We start from the raw sequence: 18,971 nt of genomic DNA on the forward strand, positions 1-18,971 counted from the left end.
AAATAGCTCTGTTTTTGGAATAGATTGTGTGTGGGTCATGGGGACAAATCTGCCAAGACACACTATAGCCAACATTCAAAGATTCCTTAGATGCATATATCTCAGAACGTGTGTATACTCATATGCGTGTTCACAGAGGATACTCACTAACAGAGCTTACCTGCGAGGCTGCCGCTTCCCAGAACTATTTAAGAGCATTGCCATGATTAAGTCTATGAACCAGGGAAATTAGCAGGAAAGGGGTATGTAGCACAGTGATTAAGAAAGGAGTGGGCAACATGTGGCCCTCCACATGTTTTGGCCTACAAGTTCCATTAGATCTAGCCAGCATAGCCAATGGTGAAGGATGATGGGAGTTGTAGGCCGAAGCATCTGGAGAGTGAGAAGTTGCCCACTCTTGGAAGGTAATAGAAAACACGTTCAAGGCCTGTTGGGTAATCTGCCTCTGCTATAGTTCAAATAGCAAAGCATATATGATACAATCCCTTCTCAGTGCTGCCATAATGGACAACCCTACTTGCAAAGGACAAACTGCCTAAGGGCACAATCCTATGGGTTGCGCCCTGGGTACTTGAAAGGCCCCGAACGTAGGGGCTTATGAGTATCCTATGCAGAGAGGGAGGCACCTGGCAACTGCCTCTCTGCATTTGAGCTAGATAGGCAATTTCGCCCGGCTAGCAGAGGCTTTGGGGAGGGGGAGGGAAGGAGGCTGGGGTGGCCATAGGAAAGATCATAGGAATCCTGCTCCAGTCCTCCCCTCCCCTGGGAATGCCCTCATCTCCCCGTCTCTACGTTCCGTTTTAGTGCAGAGAGGCAGCTGGTGCGGTTCTCTCTCTGCTGGCTATGGGGGCTGGGGAGCATGGTTTCCTGGCTCCGAGCACTGTTTTTGAACTCGGGAAACCGAAAAATCCTATATCTCTCAGACGCTGTCTAGGGGACATAGGATTGCTCCCTAAAATGATTACCATTAAATAATTGCTGAATTGGTATAACAGCTGTAGAAGAATACAAAACTCTCCATATACGGGTGAAAATGCTCCTTCTTGCCATGTTTTGGATGTTGTATTTCATACACACATATGTCTAAATTAATAATCATGAATTGCAATCTAGAACATGCTGTAAATAAAATGAAAATGCTTCATTTTAATTATAGTCAAAATAACTCTTTGATCCAAATATAGAATAACTGAATAATTAAGATTTTTCTTCACTGCTTCTTCAGAGAATGTCTTGACTAATATAGAAACAAAATTCTTTTGGATTTGCGATTTTAGCCTGAATGCGTATTCCCTCTTGTTAGGTATTGCATTTGTAGCACAAAATCAATTAGAATTAAATCTGCTAATCTCAGAGCTTCTTAGCAGCTCTTATGATTTTCTCGATAGTTGATTAGCTCTAAATCAAACTTGCATTGCAGTGAAAAGGTCAATTAAATTTATTCTGTAACCAGAAAATCAACTGATTGCTGGATAGTTTTAAACTGAATTTAAGCTTCATTTTTATTCTTCAGATCATAACCTGGATTTACAACAAAATGTTATTACAACCGAGTAATATTCTATATTCCTTCCTCTTAGAGATCCTTTGGTTCTAACAAATGCAAGTGTGATGAAGACACAAATGAGTGGAGTGTGTCCAGTCCAAACGTAATTCAAACTGTCTTTGAAACTAGGAGCATTTGTTTTACAGAGCAGCTCTGCACAATGGGGTCGATTTAGATGAAGGTCATCCAGCTAGAGGGTACTGTGGTCTTGATTTAACCCCAATTTCATATTTCCATCTGCCCTGTGACCAGGAGGTGAAGCCAGCAAAATGAACATCATTGTCGTCATCTCTGCCTTTAAATTTAGGATTCAGAAAACTGTGTAGGAGAACTGCATCCTTATAAGCCTAAAAATTGCAGTTGCAGTTGCTGCTGAAGTGTGTCCACAAGGGGCTAAATTTGTTAGGAATACGAAGTTGCTGGAATATATTAGCAGTAGCTAGTGATTATTTGGAGAGGAAAAAATTAGGTAAGGGAGTCCGAAGAAGGCTGGCAAATCTAGTTTTAAGGACAGAAGTAGCAAGTGTTGCTTATTCTAGTCAGAAGACCCTATTGGCTCCAAATAGGGTCTCCAAGGTGACCCTATTTGGGTCCAAGGTGTCAAAATGTCCTACTTTGGGGAAGAATACCTTGAGAAACAAGGGCTGTGTGATGTTCTGCATGCAATTCTGCGAGGAGGGTGTTTGACAATGCAAAGTTAAAGGAATGGAAGCCAGTAAGAGAGAAAAAAACTGACACAACAAGAAAAAGCCCAACCAACCAGGTAACAAAGCTTGGTCAGATTGTGGTCAGGCATATCAGTCAATCTTTTCAGATAAAATAAATTTCCCTTATTCACTCTGCTAGAAGTTGATGGTAGCCCCAGCATGAGGAAGGGTGGGTAGATTTTAACATTAAAAATGGTATTGGGGTGTGTAATACAATTTCTAGAGTAATGTTTCAGTCTCATTTGTTTTCCACTGGATAATTTGATTCTTTCTGAGAAACTTATGCTGTATGAAGAAATCATCACCATTTAATTTCTTTCAGATTCGTCTCATTCACTTCACCGAGATGAAACGATTGTCATTGCTCTGGCATCAGTGTCCGTACTGGCTGTTTTGGTGGTTGCTCTTTTCTTTGGATACAGAATGCTTGCAGGTAAATTTTAATGAAAGTTTTTCTTGTTGTTATCGTTTGCATATTTTGTCATTGTGATAATGCCCATGGTACGTTATTCCTCTTTCTTCAGTTCCTTACTCGGTTTAGCAATACAGTTTTTTATTTTAAAAAATTAAAAATTGTCCCATAAGCCTACTCAACAGATCAGATTGCAGGCAGCAATTTACTGCCAGTTTCTGTATCATTTGATGTCATTACCTTTTCCTTGTGAAGGCCATACTACCAAGGTTTAATGTTTAGAGCAGCCTACCACATGCACCCTCCATATCTTTTAGAGTAGGAGTGGCCAGAAGGTGTTTTAGACTCCAGATGTTTTAGACTTCAACTCCTAGTAACCCTAGCCAGCATGACCAGCAGTCAGGAATGCTGGGAGTTGAAGTCTAAAACATCTGGAGATCTACTTTCTGCCCATCCAGTTTAGAGAGGTGCTGCACAATACTGGATCTTGCTGGTGGCAACAGGTGATAGCAAGGAAACTCTCCACGTGATAAAGAGAATACATGTGACACTCTGCTTTAGACATTGCAGCTAATGCCTTGAGCAACACCACAAGATAAAAGATAAAGTGCAGAATTGTATAGCATCATCCTTGCATTAGCATCATCTTTGCTAATACTGCTTTTTTTTAACTGCCACTTTCTCTAGCCTTGGGTCCCCAGATGTTGGACTACAGCTCCCATCATCTCCAGGCGGCATAGCCAGTGGTCCTTAATTATGTTTGAAAAATATCTCCTGGATAGGTTTATCCATTGCCAAAACATGTTGTGCTATTTGGGAGCATTCGTACATAATGATAAGCAATAATCCAGGCTTAATAAACCATAATGTGAACAACCTGTATGCTAGTACATGCAGCCCATTCACTCCTGCTTTGCTTCTCTCTTCATATGAGTGTTTAAATAAACCAGGAAGGGGAGAGCTTTGCATGACGTCCGAACCCAGAATTATGGTTGTTCACCCAAACAGGCCAGGATTTGTAAGCCAAAAACAAACCCTGGTTTAAAAACCTGGTTTACCTGCTTGCGTGACAGGAGGAGCAAAGCAGGAACAAATGGATTTCATGCAGTAGCACACAGCTCATTTACATTGTGGTTTATTAAGCTGGGGTTCTTAGCTTATCATTATGTGTGAATGTGGCCACTGTCTGACCATTTTGATGCATAATACAACCCAGGTCTTAACTTTTGTCTGAATCTTCTTCCCCAGGGGACCGTAAACAAGGTCTTCATAGTATGAACATGATGGAAGCAGCAGCATCAGAACCCTCATTAGATCTGGATAATCTGAAGCTCTTGGAGGTAAATTTGTAATTTGGAGTTTCCAGAGCTGTCTTTATGCTTCATGTCATTTATAAATAATCTGATCAGTTTAGTGCCAGATGTTCACACTACTCCATGTGAGTATTTAAAGATCTTTCCTCATCAGCAAGCAGGCTGCTAATTATTTAGTTAGTACTTCTTTTGTACTTCACAACTAGGCTTGGATAAAGGGACACACTATTTGTCACTGGAGAATATTTATGAAGAAGAAATAATTCCACTTAGGTTCATTAGCAGCTGTCATTGAGAAAGTAATTTATAAGTTTGTGCTGAACACAATCATGGAGCAAGGTTAAAAATCCTCCCCTTGTACTATGGGATCAGTCAGTCCTTGGGCCCTGAGCCTGTTGTTGTGTGAGAGAGAGAGAGAGAATTTTCATCACAACATTCAAAGACATGGCTAGTGTAGGGTGTATTTACAAGCAAAACTCAAGCCCATTGAAGTTCTCCAAATTCCACCTTGAAGTTCGTTCAGTCCTGTGTTTGTGTCAGATTGCAGTCATTTTTTTCTTTTCACATGAACATTCCTTCATATTTTTGTGCTTATCTTTCCAAATGTATGCATAAATTGTGTGCATCTTTGGAATATATTCATTCTTCTCCCATTGATTAAAGCATGTTTGGGCACATTTTTCAAAAATACACATGCTATCAAATACTTTCGGGGGGCCCCCACAAATGACATTGCAAGCTCAGACATGTGTGGACTTCAACCACAAATTGCATCCGAGTCCAGGTTTGGATTGGAAGGGGCAAACTGGGTAAATCCTCATCAAAAACAAACTGAAATAAATTTCTCATATATCCTTAGGCTAATGTCATGTCTAGTTTGACCTGTGCTTTTATTGACTCCACAAAGTTGTTCCTGTGGGTTGGGGGCTCCTCAGGACCAGCATTCAGTACAGCCAAGATGCCTCAGCCAGAAAAAAAAAACAACCTTCCCTGTGCACACATAGAAGCACTTTCAACTTGCATACATGTGTCTTTGGATCCTGGCCAGAAATAAATGCAGTGCTGTGTAAGAGTGAAGTGCAACTCTGCAAATTAAAGGCCACAATTCAGCATGGAAACAAGCATGCTGAAGTTCATTGAAATCAATGAATAAATGGCTCAGTGAATTAAATGTACTTAATTTGGATGTTCAATTAATGGCTACTTTAAACAAATTTTCACAGCTGATTGGTCGAGGACGATATGGAGCAGTATACAAAGGTTCCTTAGATGAGCGTCCAGTCGCTGTAAAAGTATTTTCTTTCACAAATCGTCAAAACTTTATCAATGAGAGAAATATCTACAGGGTCCCACTGATGGAACATGACAACATTGCCCACTTCATTGTGGGAGACGAGAGATTCACTACAGATGGACGGATGGAATATTTATTAGTGATGGACTATTATCCCAATGTAAGTTATAATTTGAAGATAATTATTATTTCAGACACCTATGGGGAAATAAAGATAATGGACTTTTGTTATAGCTAATGTAAAAGTATTCTGTGGGAATTTGCATTTTCAAAACCCTCAGCATGTCACTCTTATAACGCATAGTACATTTGTTAAAACAAGAGCTCAGGTTAAAAAAGGAGTTGGATTATATACATATAAAAACCAGTTTCCAAGGTTCTGTCACACTCTGGCAACACACTGTTGGTGTTTTGGACCAACTCCAATCAGCCTCAACCAACATGGCCAATGGTAAACAACACTGGATCTGTACCAAAACATCTGAAGAGCACCAGGTTGGGGAAGGCTACTCTAGAAGAACAAGAAATGGAACCCAAGACACAGCTTTATATCTTGAATGGCTGGGGACACTGGGGTGAAGAGCACATTTTAAGGTTTAACCCAGCACCTTCCCAGTAATGTCTCCAAGTATCTCTTTCCTTTCTTAATGTAAGTGAATAATTGCTATTCTGTAAAATATGGTAAAGGCTTCTGGGAAAGAGTTTGCTGCTGCTTATTTAGCATAGTGAAGCTTACTATGCTTAGTTGGCACGTGGTCGAGGTTTGGAGGTCTGGTAGATGAGTCCACATTTTGCTTAACTTAATTGTATGTAACATCAGTGGCATACAAAACAATATTCTTCCTGAATACTTTCAGTTGATGTCTGCTGATTTTTATTCTTCCCATGAAAATATTTGTCATTTCCTTTACCATCATGAAATGCATCTGGCAAGGTGGGGGTATAGGGCTGTTGTGCAATGCTTAGATGACACCAACAGTAACCTCAAATGCATTAGTCTCGTTCTGTTGTTACTAACTGCAGTTCCCTATGTTATCAGATATTGAAATGGAATGATTAGACATAAGCTGTCTGAAAGCCTCTGTAAGGGGCTAACTTAGCTAATTAACCTAACAAGGTACACTGTCCTTTTTTCTCTTTCCAGGGTTCTTTGTGCAGGTATTTGAGCCTTCATGCTAGTGACTGGGTGAGCTCTTGTCGTTTGGCACACTCTATAACTAGAGGCTTGGCATATCTTCACACAGAATTACATCGAGGAGGTAAGGTCAGGAGGAGGCAGGTTTCCATGAAGATAATTCAGGATTGTCTGTTGGGTAGTAGAATCATTGGATTTTTACAGGTGTGTGTGTGTGTTTTAAATGGGGCAAACATTTTTAGCTAGAAGTAAACAATTCTCCTATAAATGTCCACTTTTATGTCATTGAACTTTGTGAGTTGATTTGAGGTCCCCTTAAAAATTAGTAACTGCTAATAGGTGTCTTAATTTTGAGCACCTGATTTAAGTTATGTGATAAGTCTCTATAACGTCAGTAACTACTGCTAAGCAAACTATTTCACATATGAATGAAAAAGAAACACGAAGCCTAAGAAAAATGTTTGAAGAAGTTGGTGACAAACCAAAATGCATGCATACTAAAATCTCTTGGGTGTTTTCACATAATAATTCTATAGAATGCTTTTAGAGAAAGTTTGAACAGAAATCTTAACAGGCACTAAAAAAAATCCGAGTTAAACAATGGCCAGGTTTGCACGATCACAGGCACGAAAGAACTCATCATGGGTTCTTTCCACACCCCCGTGCATGCTGGTCGTGCAATCACTATGCGCATGATTACCTGCGATGCAGCAGGGGTTGCCGTATTGTCCGAATCTGGTGCATAGTGGAGGTGGCTTCATACCCACCCCACAACACCTACCACACGTCATGGGTTGTAGGGTGAGTATGAAGCCACCCCCACCATGCACCAGGTTCAGATGACACAGCAACCCCTGCTTCATTGCGGGTAATTATGCAGACGGCAGTCATGGGACCAGTACACGTGGGGCAGGGAAAGAACCCACAATGGGTTTGTTCACCCCTGCAATCATCAGAACCCGGTCATAGTTTCTGTACTAGGCAACCACATTTTCTCACATATTGAAGGAATTAACTTTTTTGTGGATGGTAGAAATAAAATGGGCCTCTCTTTTTGCTGTATTTTCACCATGCAATTTAATTTGTATTTATGACTTAGAGCCATGCTTTCTTAAGTGAGATACTGCATTATTATAGTACTGGCATAAATATTTCTTTATGATGAACTGTGTGAACATTACAATATTTTGAAATAATTGTGATTGTATAATACATTCTTAGACCTGGAATGTAAAATTGTACAGCATTTTTGTCATATTGATTGGTTTTAAAACGTTGATCGATGTCCCCAAAACTATTTCATAAACAGGTAATCTTATAAAGAGAGTAAAAACATAACAGTAGCAATAGAAAGCAAAACCATGAGATCTACAACTTAATGCATTATAGATGAACAACCATGTAATCTATTTCACATTATAGAAAACATGCCAGATTGCATTCAAATTTTCAATAGATCATACAGTTGAAACCCTACAGTTACTTGACTCTCAGGCTGTGTTCAAATTAATAGCTGCTTCACAGTTTGAAGACTTTAACTTCTTTTAGCTCTGCTTCCAGTGCATACACACCTCTTTGTAACATAATCCTGTTCCTCTTTCTCTGAGTGTATGTCTCCTATTTCCCCCGGTGCTCAGGTGGGGCTGGGGGCTGCCAAATCAGTGGCTGAAGGTACAACAAAGGAGTGACCAGAGCCAGAGTCCACAAATAGTCCAAGTCAGATCCAGAGTAAGCAATAGCAAGCTAGGCAGTGTAGATAAAAGGGGTTATGCCAAGATCACTTACAGAAAGGAATCCAAACAGAAGGCTGGATAGCCAGCTAGAGTCAAACACAGACATTGTTTCAGCAAAGCCCCCACCCAGTCCCAGCTGCAGTTCTTCACTTTGATTGCAGAGAGTCCTTCTCATGAGGAGGGCCCTCTCCTCCCAAGTAGACCTCTGCTGTGCCTGGCACTTCATCAGGGTTCTCTGAGTTGGGTCTCCCTCCTCTAGTGTCGATGCTCCTTGGGACTTGGGGGCTGCTCAGCCTCCTCCTCTGAGGCAGACTACCCCTCTTCCCAAGGAGCTCCCCCAAGGACTCAGGCCCCTCCTTCAGCGTGGGCACTGGCAGGGTTTGGACATCATCTTCTGTTGGCGCTTCTAACTCTTCCTGCTTGGAGGAATCTTCTGATGGGGCCATGACAGTATGGGTCTATGTATATGTGCACATTACACAAATTACATCTTTCTAAATTACCAAGCACCTAGTGTATTTTGCCTCTCTTGTGCTGCAGGGAAAAGCCTCTTTGACTCCTTTTTTAATGGTGAATATTTAATTCACACATCCTATTAAAAAATAAAAAAATAAAAGGGCTTTTCTGAGGTGGGGCTTTTCTGTGTAGGGAGAAGGAGGGTAATTTTATCACTCTTTTTTCCGTTTAAAGGGCTAACGTGAGCAGTCATGCAGTACAGCAGGCAAATACTCTCATAGACTCTTACTGTAAGCAAGAAGAATTATAGCTTTCTTGAAATGCCTGAGTTCTATTTTATATTATATGGAAACAATTAGAAATCCTAAAATAGTACGTTCCTGTATTCAAACAGATCACTACAAACCTGCCATCTCCCATCGCGATTTGAACAGCCGAAATGTATTGGTGAAGAATGACGGGACATGTGTCATAAGTGATTTTGGCCTCTCTATGAAGCTAACAGGAAATAGATTGGTGCGCCCAGGTGAGGAGGACAATGCTGCAATTAGCGAGGTGAGTCTAAAAAGGGAATGCAAAGGATGGACATAGGTAAATAATACACAATAGGAGAAAAATGTGTTTTGGAACTACTTTCAAAATACTCCAAAATAACAGGCTGAATGTAACAGCTATACATCTGCTTTGAGAATGAATAATTGATTTTAAGTTTTGATAAAGGCCACTTTCAGGTGCTTCAAGCACAGCTTTCTCATCAAAATGTTCATAGGCAGGGCTGAGTCCTTTCCTTGTTGCTGCTTGTAAATATTTTGAAGAGGGAAATCTAAGCTTGGAATACTAGTGAGTCCTTCATAACTGATACAATAAATGTGTATAGTCTTAATAGGTTTGTGGTAGGGCTCTGCAGGTGTGTCTGTTCCTCCATCTGCCAACCTCAAGGTGAGTTGGCTGCTAAATAGACTTTGGGCTGGAAGGACAGCAGCTCCCCTCTTTTTCATCTGTATTGTTTCCAGAAGATAGCAAGGCCTTTCCTTACATTTGGTGGCATCAAACCTAGTTTTGCAAGTGCAGGTATTCTTAAGAAGAATCCACAGACAATCCTGCATCTTTGAGTGTACCAGTCCAGGTTAGGCATAATTAAAAAAGAAATTGAGAATAAAACTACCAACATCGTACTGCCTTTATACAAATCTATGGTGTGACCACACTTAGAATACTGTGTACAGTTCTGGTCACCACACCTAAAACACATATATATTGTAGAGCTGGGAAAAGGGCAGAGGAGGGCAGCTAAAATGATCAAGTGGCTGGAGCATCTCCCCTATAAGGGAAGATTACAACACCTGGGGTTGTTTAACTTGGAAAAAAGGAGTGTAAGGGGAGTCATGATAGAGGTTTACAAAATTATGCACAATGTGGAGAATGTGGATAGGGAGACATTTTTCTCCCTCTCATATATTAGAACCCAGTGGGGTCATCCCATGAAGCTGATTGGTGGGAGATTCAGGACAGATAAAAGGAAGTCCTTCTTCACGCAGCGCATAGTTAAACTATGGAATTCACTACCACAGGATGTAATGATGGCCACCAATTTGGATGGCTTTAAAACAGGATTGGACAAATTCCTGGAGGAAAAGGCTATCAATTGCTACTTCTCCTAATGGCTATGTGCTACCTCCAGTATCAGAGGTAGTATACTTATGTACACCAGTTGCTGGGAACATGGGCAGGAGGGTGCCGTTGCACTTGTGTCCTGCTTGTGGGTTCCTGGTTGACAGCTGGTTGGCCATTGTGTGGACAGAATGCTGGACTGGATGGACCCTTGGCCTGATGCAGCAGGGCTCTTATGTTCTTAATTATCACGTTAAAGTACACCTTGGACCACCTGTTCAAGGTGTACTAACCCCTCTTCACTTCCTCCTCTACATAGCAATCTTTCCCACACACTCCCAGTACCCTAAAGTTTCTCTTGCTCCTCATCTTATAGAGGATGGCTGTTCCTCAAAAGAAATTCTTTTCTACTTTGCTTTTTATAAAGAATAGAGGGATTGTATCAAATGCTATAAGAGGCAATTATCTTTTTTTTTTAAAGGTGGGAAACAGCTACTGATATTTCCTATTGCTGAGCGGAGGGGGGATAATTGATCTAATCCTGTCACCTAGTCAGTGTGAGAATGAATGAATAAAATTATTTTAAGGATATCCACCCATTATGCAGCTATCACTCTTCCTGCGCTTGCTGGAAATAAGAGAGGCTTTGCTATCAATTCTAAGGTCAAGGAAATACTGGGCTTTTAATATTCCTCTGTTTCTATTTCATTGTGGAGTATTAGACCATGCAGCTGAAGACTTCTGTTGAGAATGAGGACACAATAAAAGGGGCATGGATGTTACTTTAAATGCAGTTAATAGAATCAGAAAAAACAGCGTGGCCCCCAAAAGAATTCATATGTTCATGATAATGGCATTTTGAGAATGAAAGTGAACGTAACTGAAAACATTTTTTTCTGTTGAATTACTGTAAATGATAGGAGCAATAAAGAGGATTCCATAAATACCGAGCTAATATAAGAATGTCGCAACATGTTCCTGCAGGTTGGTACAATCCGCTATATGGCCCCAGAAGTGCTGGAAGGAGCAGTGAACCTGAGGGACTGCGAGTCAGCTCTGAAGCAAGTAGATATGTATGCGCTAGGTCTAATCTACTGGGAGATTTTTATGAGATGCACAGACCTGTTCCCAGGTAATAGAGGAATTACTGGAATTCTCTTGCTCCAGTTACACCTGCTTCTGGGTTTTTTTTAATTGAACTGAGAGCTGTGACTCTTTGGTGTGAAGCCCAGCTCTCCTTTTCATTTGTCATAGATAACTCACTGCCATCTAGTGTTGCTTTATGAATTTTGTGCTTTGTGGTGAAATACGTAGCCTTGGTACATAATACCTTAATCCTGCCCAATAAGCTTTAGGTATTAAGGACAGCTTACAAGCTTACTGGCAGTGCAGCTGAATGGTTACCAAAGACATGTCCACATGAGGTTTGTTGGGAAGCTCTGTGGTGTCAGTTCTAGTATATCCAGTACACACACCCACACCCCCGAATTGCACGATAGATCAGGGAGAATGGAGGAGGAACTATACAGCACTCTACACATTGTGGCATTTTCATATTTTTCTTCCAAGGCAAATGGATATGCACCTTAAATCCCCACATTTTGAAAAATGAAATGTCAGGTTCTTGGACAGAATATGTGGCAGCACATTTGCTGTTATGTGGGATAGATAATGAGGGGAAAATGTAACTCATGTCTGAATTACAAACTCTGAGTCTTTTTAGTGATGCACATCACTTACACGTCTCTAGTTCATGCTTGTGGTTTTCGAGTAGGTTCCACATGTGATTACTTGGGGAGGAATTCACAAAATTGGGTGGAAGAAGAGGCAATGAAAATGTTTTTACAGGTGTGGTTGAGTTAATGTATTAATGTATGAATGGCTAAAATACAACATCCAGAAGCTTCTAGAATAGTTAGGATTAGCATACAGGATATAATAGCTGGATTCCTTTTGATACCTTTACAATTCCTGCCCCTCAAGGAATCCTTGCATTTTCTGTTAATCTTTTTTTCTCCTGGGTTGGGCATATGTTTGGAGAGCTCAGATATTATTAGTCAATTGTCTCTGCAAATGAGCAAGATTCCATTAACAGCACATGCATACACATGCTATGCTCAACACCTTTGGAGTATACATGGCTTAGGGGTGAATGTAATAAATTTTGAAATCACTTTTTTTCTTTTTTGAAGGTTGATACTCATAAATTTCTATTAAAGTGAGTACCCTCATGGTGTCTCCTTTAAATCAATCCTTTTAATATCAGACTTAGGTGGTCTGGTGCCTATCAATTTAACAGTGAAATCTGGCTACCTAAAAAATAAGATTGTGGTTTCTTTATATTGGGGGCAGGGTGCTCCAAAGGTATGCAGAAGGATATTTATTCGTAAGTTTAAATAAATACATACATAACCAAGCTGAACAACAAGGACCTTTACTCAGTGGCTTCCAGAATCTCTGGAATATTGCAGGAGTCAGTTGGGAGGAAAATGAAGAGAGGGAAAGTTGGTCTGCTTGAGTCCATAACAGCTCATAGTATTCTGAAGGTGGGCATTAGCTTTGGGAGAGGTGTGTGCCATGAGGCTGATCCCCTCCCTGTGCTATAAGGGGAGGTTTCAGTAAGGAGAAATGGAAAAAAGAAACCTAGCCATCCTCTGCTATTATAAAACCAGGCATTCAGGCAATGGGTGGCAGGGGGAATGTTTCAGGAAGGTGAGAACAAACCAAAGCAGCTGTCCCCTTCTTCATTTGGCTCTCCTGAACCTTCAGTGCCTTGTGTTCCCCAAACAGCACAACAAGGCTGCTCTTCCAGGTCAATTGGATTCTCACAGAGGAGCACTCCTGTTAGGGGCTGGTGATGCATAGCCAGAATTTTTGTGAGACCCCACTTCATTTATTAATTAAAACATTTGCAAGCCACCCTTCATCCTTGTGGATTCCAGGGGTGTGTAACTATAATTAAAACAATACCAAAAAAGCAGAACATAAAATAGACAAAAGGCAGCAAATGCAGTAGAACGCACAATAGAATAAGACACTTCTCTCATTTACTTTCACTTATTCTGTTAGTCCCACTTCTCTGTCAGAGAAGTGGAACTAAGGTATCCCAAGCTATATTCACCTTTCAGGGTAAACCCTTATTTCTGGCCAATTAAGAGACCAGCTGCAGCCTGTTAGTATGTGTTATGAAACTTTGGTTAATTCTCTCTCCACCTGGCTGCAGTCAGTCAGCCCTAAGCTGTATTTTATATAAGGCTGTGCTATTCTAAAGTCAGAATCCTAGTCAGCCATAGTATAGCTGTGTGCAGCTGGAAGACTTTTGGAAGTGTTCACTCCATTCAGTCATCTGGATGTATAGGTAAGTGAGATTTACATGAATAAAGAGTTTGCTGTTTTGCTTGGGGATAAGCATAAGCTGCAGTTAAAACTTTCAGAATATCTCCAGCTGCATATATGTCTCTTCTACAACTGCTCTTTGGCTGTCTAGGATAACGGGCCAAATCTTGGCTCCGATGCAAGAGAAGAAAATATGATGGGCACCTTGCTGCTATGTCCTGGCATTTCAGAGCCAAGCTTATTTTATTTGCCTTTTTTCTATTTCATTGTAACACTCTTTTAAATAATGCTCTCTGCGCCAGGAGAATCAGTGCCAGAGTTCCAGACAGCATTCCAAACAGAAGTTGGAAACCACCCCACTTTTGAAGATATGCAAGTCCTTGTTTCAAGGGAAAAGCAACGACCAAAATTCCCAGAGGCCTGGAAAGAGAACAGTTTGGTGAGAAAAGCTAAATGCCTGCTGCTTTTTTGTCTTTTCATTTGGCATATTTAATATTTAAGCTGCTAGAATATGGAGCTGGGGGTACAACATTGGTTTAATGTTCAAAAAGTTGTCATGGACCTTAAAAGTGTTGCAACATTTGAGCACAAAATACAAAGTTGGTTGGAACATTTTATGATATATTTTAATAGTGTATGCTATGTTGACTCTTAATTATTGTGATCTTTAGATTATCTCTATTTGTTTTAAAATACATTTTATCAAAGAAGTTTAAGAGTGAAATCCTAATCCTCCAGATTTGCTGGCTGAAGGGGCTTAGATGTCCACTCCAGCAGTCCCTGGTACGCTCATGGGCATAGATCTACCACCTGCAGTGTTTCCAGCAATGGCAAACATTGGAACAGTTGTGCTGGGGGAGATCCAAGGCCCCTTCATTCCCCTTGAGAAGTCCCAGGATTGGCCCTTCACCTTCCCTTGTCTGGAGCTGGCATAGGTATTTCACACATACTGAAAAATGCAGTAAATCTTACTATCTTTTGGGACTAGTTTGATGAAAGGCTGTTTCATCTAATCTGTTTCTTAATTAACATTTACAACAGAAGCAAACAGATGTAAAAACTCTCATTCTCAATTAGAGCTGTCTCTAATAGGAACTTGTCTCTAATAAGACTGTAAATTCCTTCTAAACTATTTCAGCCATCACCAATTAGTGAAGGAAATCTGGAAATCATACACCTGTTTTATCAATTAGCATACTGTTATCAAATGAAGACAACAGAATTGCTGTGAAGGGAATCTTGGTTGCTCCAGGTCAAGTGGTATAAACAGGTCTATCAAACAAAATTACTAGTTCTTGTGTCTTTCTAAAAGCTTTAGGCTGCAATCCTATACACCATGGGTGGGAAATCTGTGGCCTTCCAGAAGTTGCTGGACTATAACTCCCATCATCCTTTACCATTGCTCATGCTGATTGGGGCTGATAAGATTTGGAGTCCAGCTCCATATTGTGGCCAGACTGTTGACTGGGGCCAGTTACTGGGAGCATGTGACTCCCTTATTACAGCAGCTTCACTGGCTAACAATCTGTTTCTGGGCAGAATTCAAATGCTGGTTATGACCTATAAAGCTCTATGCAGCTTGGGACCAGGCTGCCTGAAAGACTGCTTTCTTCTATATGAGCCTGCCTTCTTCTTACAATCTTCTGCAAAGGCCCTTCTTTCAAGACTACCACCTTCACGGGCACGTTTGGTGGCAACCTGAGAGTGGACCTTTTCAGTGGCTGCTCCTGGGCTGTGGAATTCCTTCCCAAGGGAGGCTAAGTTCACTCTCTCTCTGCTGTCCTTCCAAATACTATTTTATTCAAGAAGGCCTTTGGTCTGTAAGTGCATCTGTTGCATTGGGGGCTGTTTTTTATTTTTGGCTTAAAAGGGGATTAGACAAATTCATGGAGGATAACGCTGTTAATGCCTATGAGTCAGGATGGCTATATGCTACCTCCAGGATGAGAGGCCATATGCTTCTCAGTACCAGTTGCTGAGGAACCTGAGTGGGAAGGTGCTGTTGCTCTCATAATCTACTTGTGGGCTTCCCATAGCATCTGGCTGGCTACTGTGAGAACATGATTCTGAACTAGATAGCCCTTTTGTTTGATCCAGCATGGCTTTTCTTATAGTCTTAATTAATAGCATTACTTGTGCCTTCAAAACAGGATATTTAAGAATCAGTGATCTGATTGTTTGGTATTAGCATGCATATTACATTTTTTAGAAAGGTGCAGAAAATGTGTTTTACTTTACAGGCTGTGAGGTCACTAAAAGAGACAATTGAAGACTGTTGGGATCAAGATGCTGAAGCTCGGCTGACAGCCCAGTGCGCTGAAGAGAGGATGGCTGAACTCATGATGATTTGGGAGAGGACTAAATCTGTCAGCCCAACGGTTAACCCTATGTCTACAGCTATGCAGAATGAGCGGTATGTAGAACTAAGTATCTGGTGCTCACTCATGTCCTGATTCCTAAAAACTGTGCAGTAGGGATGATATGAACATTTTTAAAAGTGTATATTGGCTTCACATTTGAATGTTCCCACATTCCTTCTCTGAGTGTGTGCTTGGCTGCAGGGATATCGCATGTTCCCAGCACTCAAATCATGGTATATTTGTGCCTGGAAAAATGTGGCTCTTCCCCCAGAGCATCTTTCCATTTTTGTGACTGCTGTGTAGAATGGGGTTGTACAAGCATCACAGGCCTTACTGAATATTTTTTATGGTGTAATTAGTTGCAGAATTATCTCATGTGCCTGCACATCTAGCCGCATACTTAAGGGAAAAAAGGTGGTGAACACAACTGCACGAATATTCTATTTATCTTTAAATAAATATATAAAAAATATCCCCCCCCCCATCCTATAGGATGTCACAACCTGAGACCAAAAGAGGATTTGCAGGCATATCACACATAGGCAAACATGCAATTGTGGCCTATGAATGATCATTTGTAAAGGCCTTTATTGCCCTACATTTGGCATGGTGTGAAGTTAAAGACAATATGTAACTGGGCATGGTACAGCTTTGTTTAATAGGACTGTACAAAAAGAATCTTCACTTACAGGACCATTAAATTGTATAACTCAAGTATTTATAACCGACTTAGGTCTCAAAAGAATATGAGAGAAGACTCCTTGCTCTGATAAACATGGCAAATTTCTGTCTCCAGAGGGCAAGTGATCCAGAAGACAGATGCTTTACTGTCAACGTGAAAGGGCTAAGATTCTAAAGGCAGACTGACATCCACAGGCTTATTGCATAATCACATGCTAACTTAGGACATTTCCAGACAGTGATCCAAACTAGCACTAGCCATAGTGAGTTATATCCCTGTCCCCACTTTTTTAAAAGGGCATAGAAACAACATTATTGTGACTGGGATAATCAAGATCAGAAATTATAGTAGGCATGTGTTGGCCAGAATGGTGAGTATACAGTCTCTGAAGAAGAACACAAAACAAAATCTAGGGTCTCATACTGAGGCATGCAATGTAGCAACAGTGCCATTCACACAGTAAAACTTCCATGATAGTTATACTTGCTGGAGAAACTAGCCATTTTGAATTTTAGATGCTTTTTTGGTTAAATAACTTACTATAATTACTCCTAATCCTACTATATTTTTGTTTTGTTTGTTCAAAGAAATCTGTCACACCATAGGCGTGTGCCAAAGATCAGACCATATCAAGATTACTCTTCCTCATCTTACATTGAGGACTCAATTCACCACACTGACAGCATAGTGAAGAATATTTCCTCTGAGCTTTCGATGTCAAGCACACCACTGACGCTTGGGGAGAAGAACAGAAACTCTATTAACTATGAGCGGCAGCAAGCACAAGCTCGTATTCCTAGCCCTGAGACTAGTGTCACAAGCTTGTCAACAAACACTACCACCACCAACACAACAGGCCTCACTCCAAGCACTGGTATGACCACGATATCCGAGATGCCTTACTCAGGTGAAACAAACCTCGGCGCTGTAAATGGCATGCAGCCACTTGGGCCAACTCCTGTTTGCCTACAGCTAACGGAGGAGGACTTGGAGACCAACAAGCTGGATCCAAAGGAAGTTGACAAGAACTTAAAGGAAAGCTCTGATGAGAACCTGATGGAGCATTCCCTTAAGCAGTTCAGTGGGCCAGATCCACTCAGCAGCACTAGCTCCAGCTTGCTGTACCCACTGATAAAACTGGCAGTAGAAGCAACAGGGCAACAGGACTTCACACAAGCTGGAAATGGTCAAGCATGTCTAATTCCAGAAGTTCAGCCTGCTCAGGTCTACCCTCTTCCCAAGCAGCAGAACCTCCCAAAGAGACCGACTAGCCTACCCTTAAGCACCAAAAACTCAACAAAAGAGCCTCGGTTGAAATTTGGAGGGAAGCACAAATCAAACTTGAAGCAAGTAGAAACTGGAGTTGCTAAGATGAACACTATCAATGCTGTAGAACCTCATGTGGTGACAGTTACCACAAATGAAGTGGCAGGGAGGAGCCATACAATAAACTCTCATGCTGTACCAACCCAGTATGCCAATGGTACAGTGACATCTGGCCAAGCAACTGGCTCAGGGGTACACAGGACCCAAGAAATGCTGCAGAACCAGTTCAGTGGAGAGGACACTCGTCTGAATATCAATTCAAGCCCTGATGAGCATGAGCCCTTATTGAGAAGGGAGCAGCAAGTGAGCCATGATGAGGGCATTCTCGATCGTCTGGTTGATAGGAGAGAACGGGCCCTGGATAATGGTCGAACAAATGCCAACAACAACAACAGTAACCCATATCCAGGGCAAAGTGTTTCTACCCTTGGCAACCAGAGGACAGCACGAAGTTCTGGACAGACCCAGACTAGAAGAGCACAGAGGCCTAACTCACTGGATCTGTCAGCAACAAATATTTTGGATGGCTGTAGTATGCAGTGTAAGTTCTGGTGGGGATTTATCAGTCAATGTTGGCAAAATTATACTCAGAATTAAGCATGTTGACTTAAGTGATAAATAGCCCAGTTGTCCTATGCCCACCCCCCAGACCCAAACTTCCATTGCTATGGATTCACTTATCCCAAAGAAATTACCTCTGTTCTTCCAGTGAAGTATCCCATCAGCTCCATATTTTTAGGCATGCATCCACCTATCACTATAGTGTCTAAAATAATTTACAAAGGCTGGTTAAACATTTCTGCTTCCCAAGAAAGCAATAGTACTGCCAAGGCAGCTCAGCAATACCTTTTGTCACCTTCTCTTAGAGGTGTGAGCCGTATTTCTTTAGACATGCCAGTGCCTTGCGATAGTAGACTCATTTATCTTTTGAAAAAGTTGTGTGGGAAATCTCAGCCAGTGTTTTCTAGCTGAATGAAGTGAGTGTTTTCAAAGGTTTGTATAAAAGACTCATTATATGATTTATAGATGCCTTATTACAACTAGGTGTATGCCTTCTAAA

General features: G+C 41.1%; 1 protein-coding gene across 2 annotated transcripts in view; it reads left to right on the forward strand.

Annotated features, from left to right (window-relative positions):
- Positions 1-18,971, forward strand: part of BMPR2 (bone morphogenetic protein receptor type 2) — a 128,244-nt gene that overhangs the window by 99,931 nt on the left and 9,342 nt on the right. Inside the window, exons 1-10 of one of the 2 annotated variants that reach the window (XM_084818094.1) lie at positions 1,597-1,743; positions 2,576-2,686; positions 3,914-4,005; positions 5,202-5,432; positions 6,417-6,531; positions 8,991-9,151; positions 11,192-11,339; positions 13,846-13,982; positions 15,784-15,956; positions 17,173-18,452. In XM_084818094.1, coding sequence (XP_084674220.1) covers positions 1,722-1,743; positions 2,576-2,686; positions 3,914-4,005; positions 5,202-5,432; positions 6,417-6,531; positions 8,991-9,151; positions 11,192-11,339; positions 13,846-13,982; positions 15,784-15,956; positions 17,173-18,452 — 2,470 coding nt within the window. In that variant the 5' untranslated portion in view covers positions 1,597-1,721. Of the gene's footprint in view, positions 1-1,596; positions 1,744-2,575; positions 2,687-3,913; positions 4,006-5,201; positions 5,433-6,416; positions 6,532-8,990; positions 9,152-11,191; positions 11,340-13,845; positions 13,983-15,783; positions 15,957-17,172; positions 18,453-18,971 lie in introns of those variants that run through there. The other variant, XM_084818087.1, reaches the window with a different exon arrangement.

This window comes from Heloderma suspectum, chromosome 1, assembly GCF_057233095.1.
Source record: "Heloderma suspectum isolate Gila_16-S chromosome 1, 16-S_ref, whole genome shotgun sequence".
Lineage (NCBI taxonomy): Eukaryota > Metazoa > Chordata > Lepidosauria > Squamata > Helodermatidae > Heloderma > Heloderma suspectum.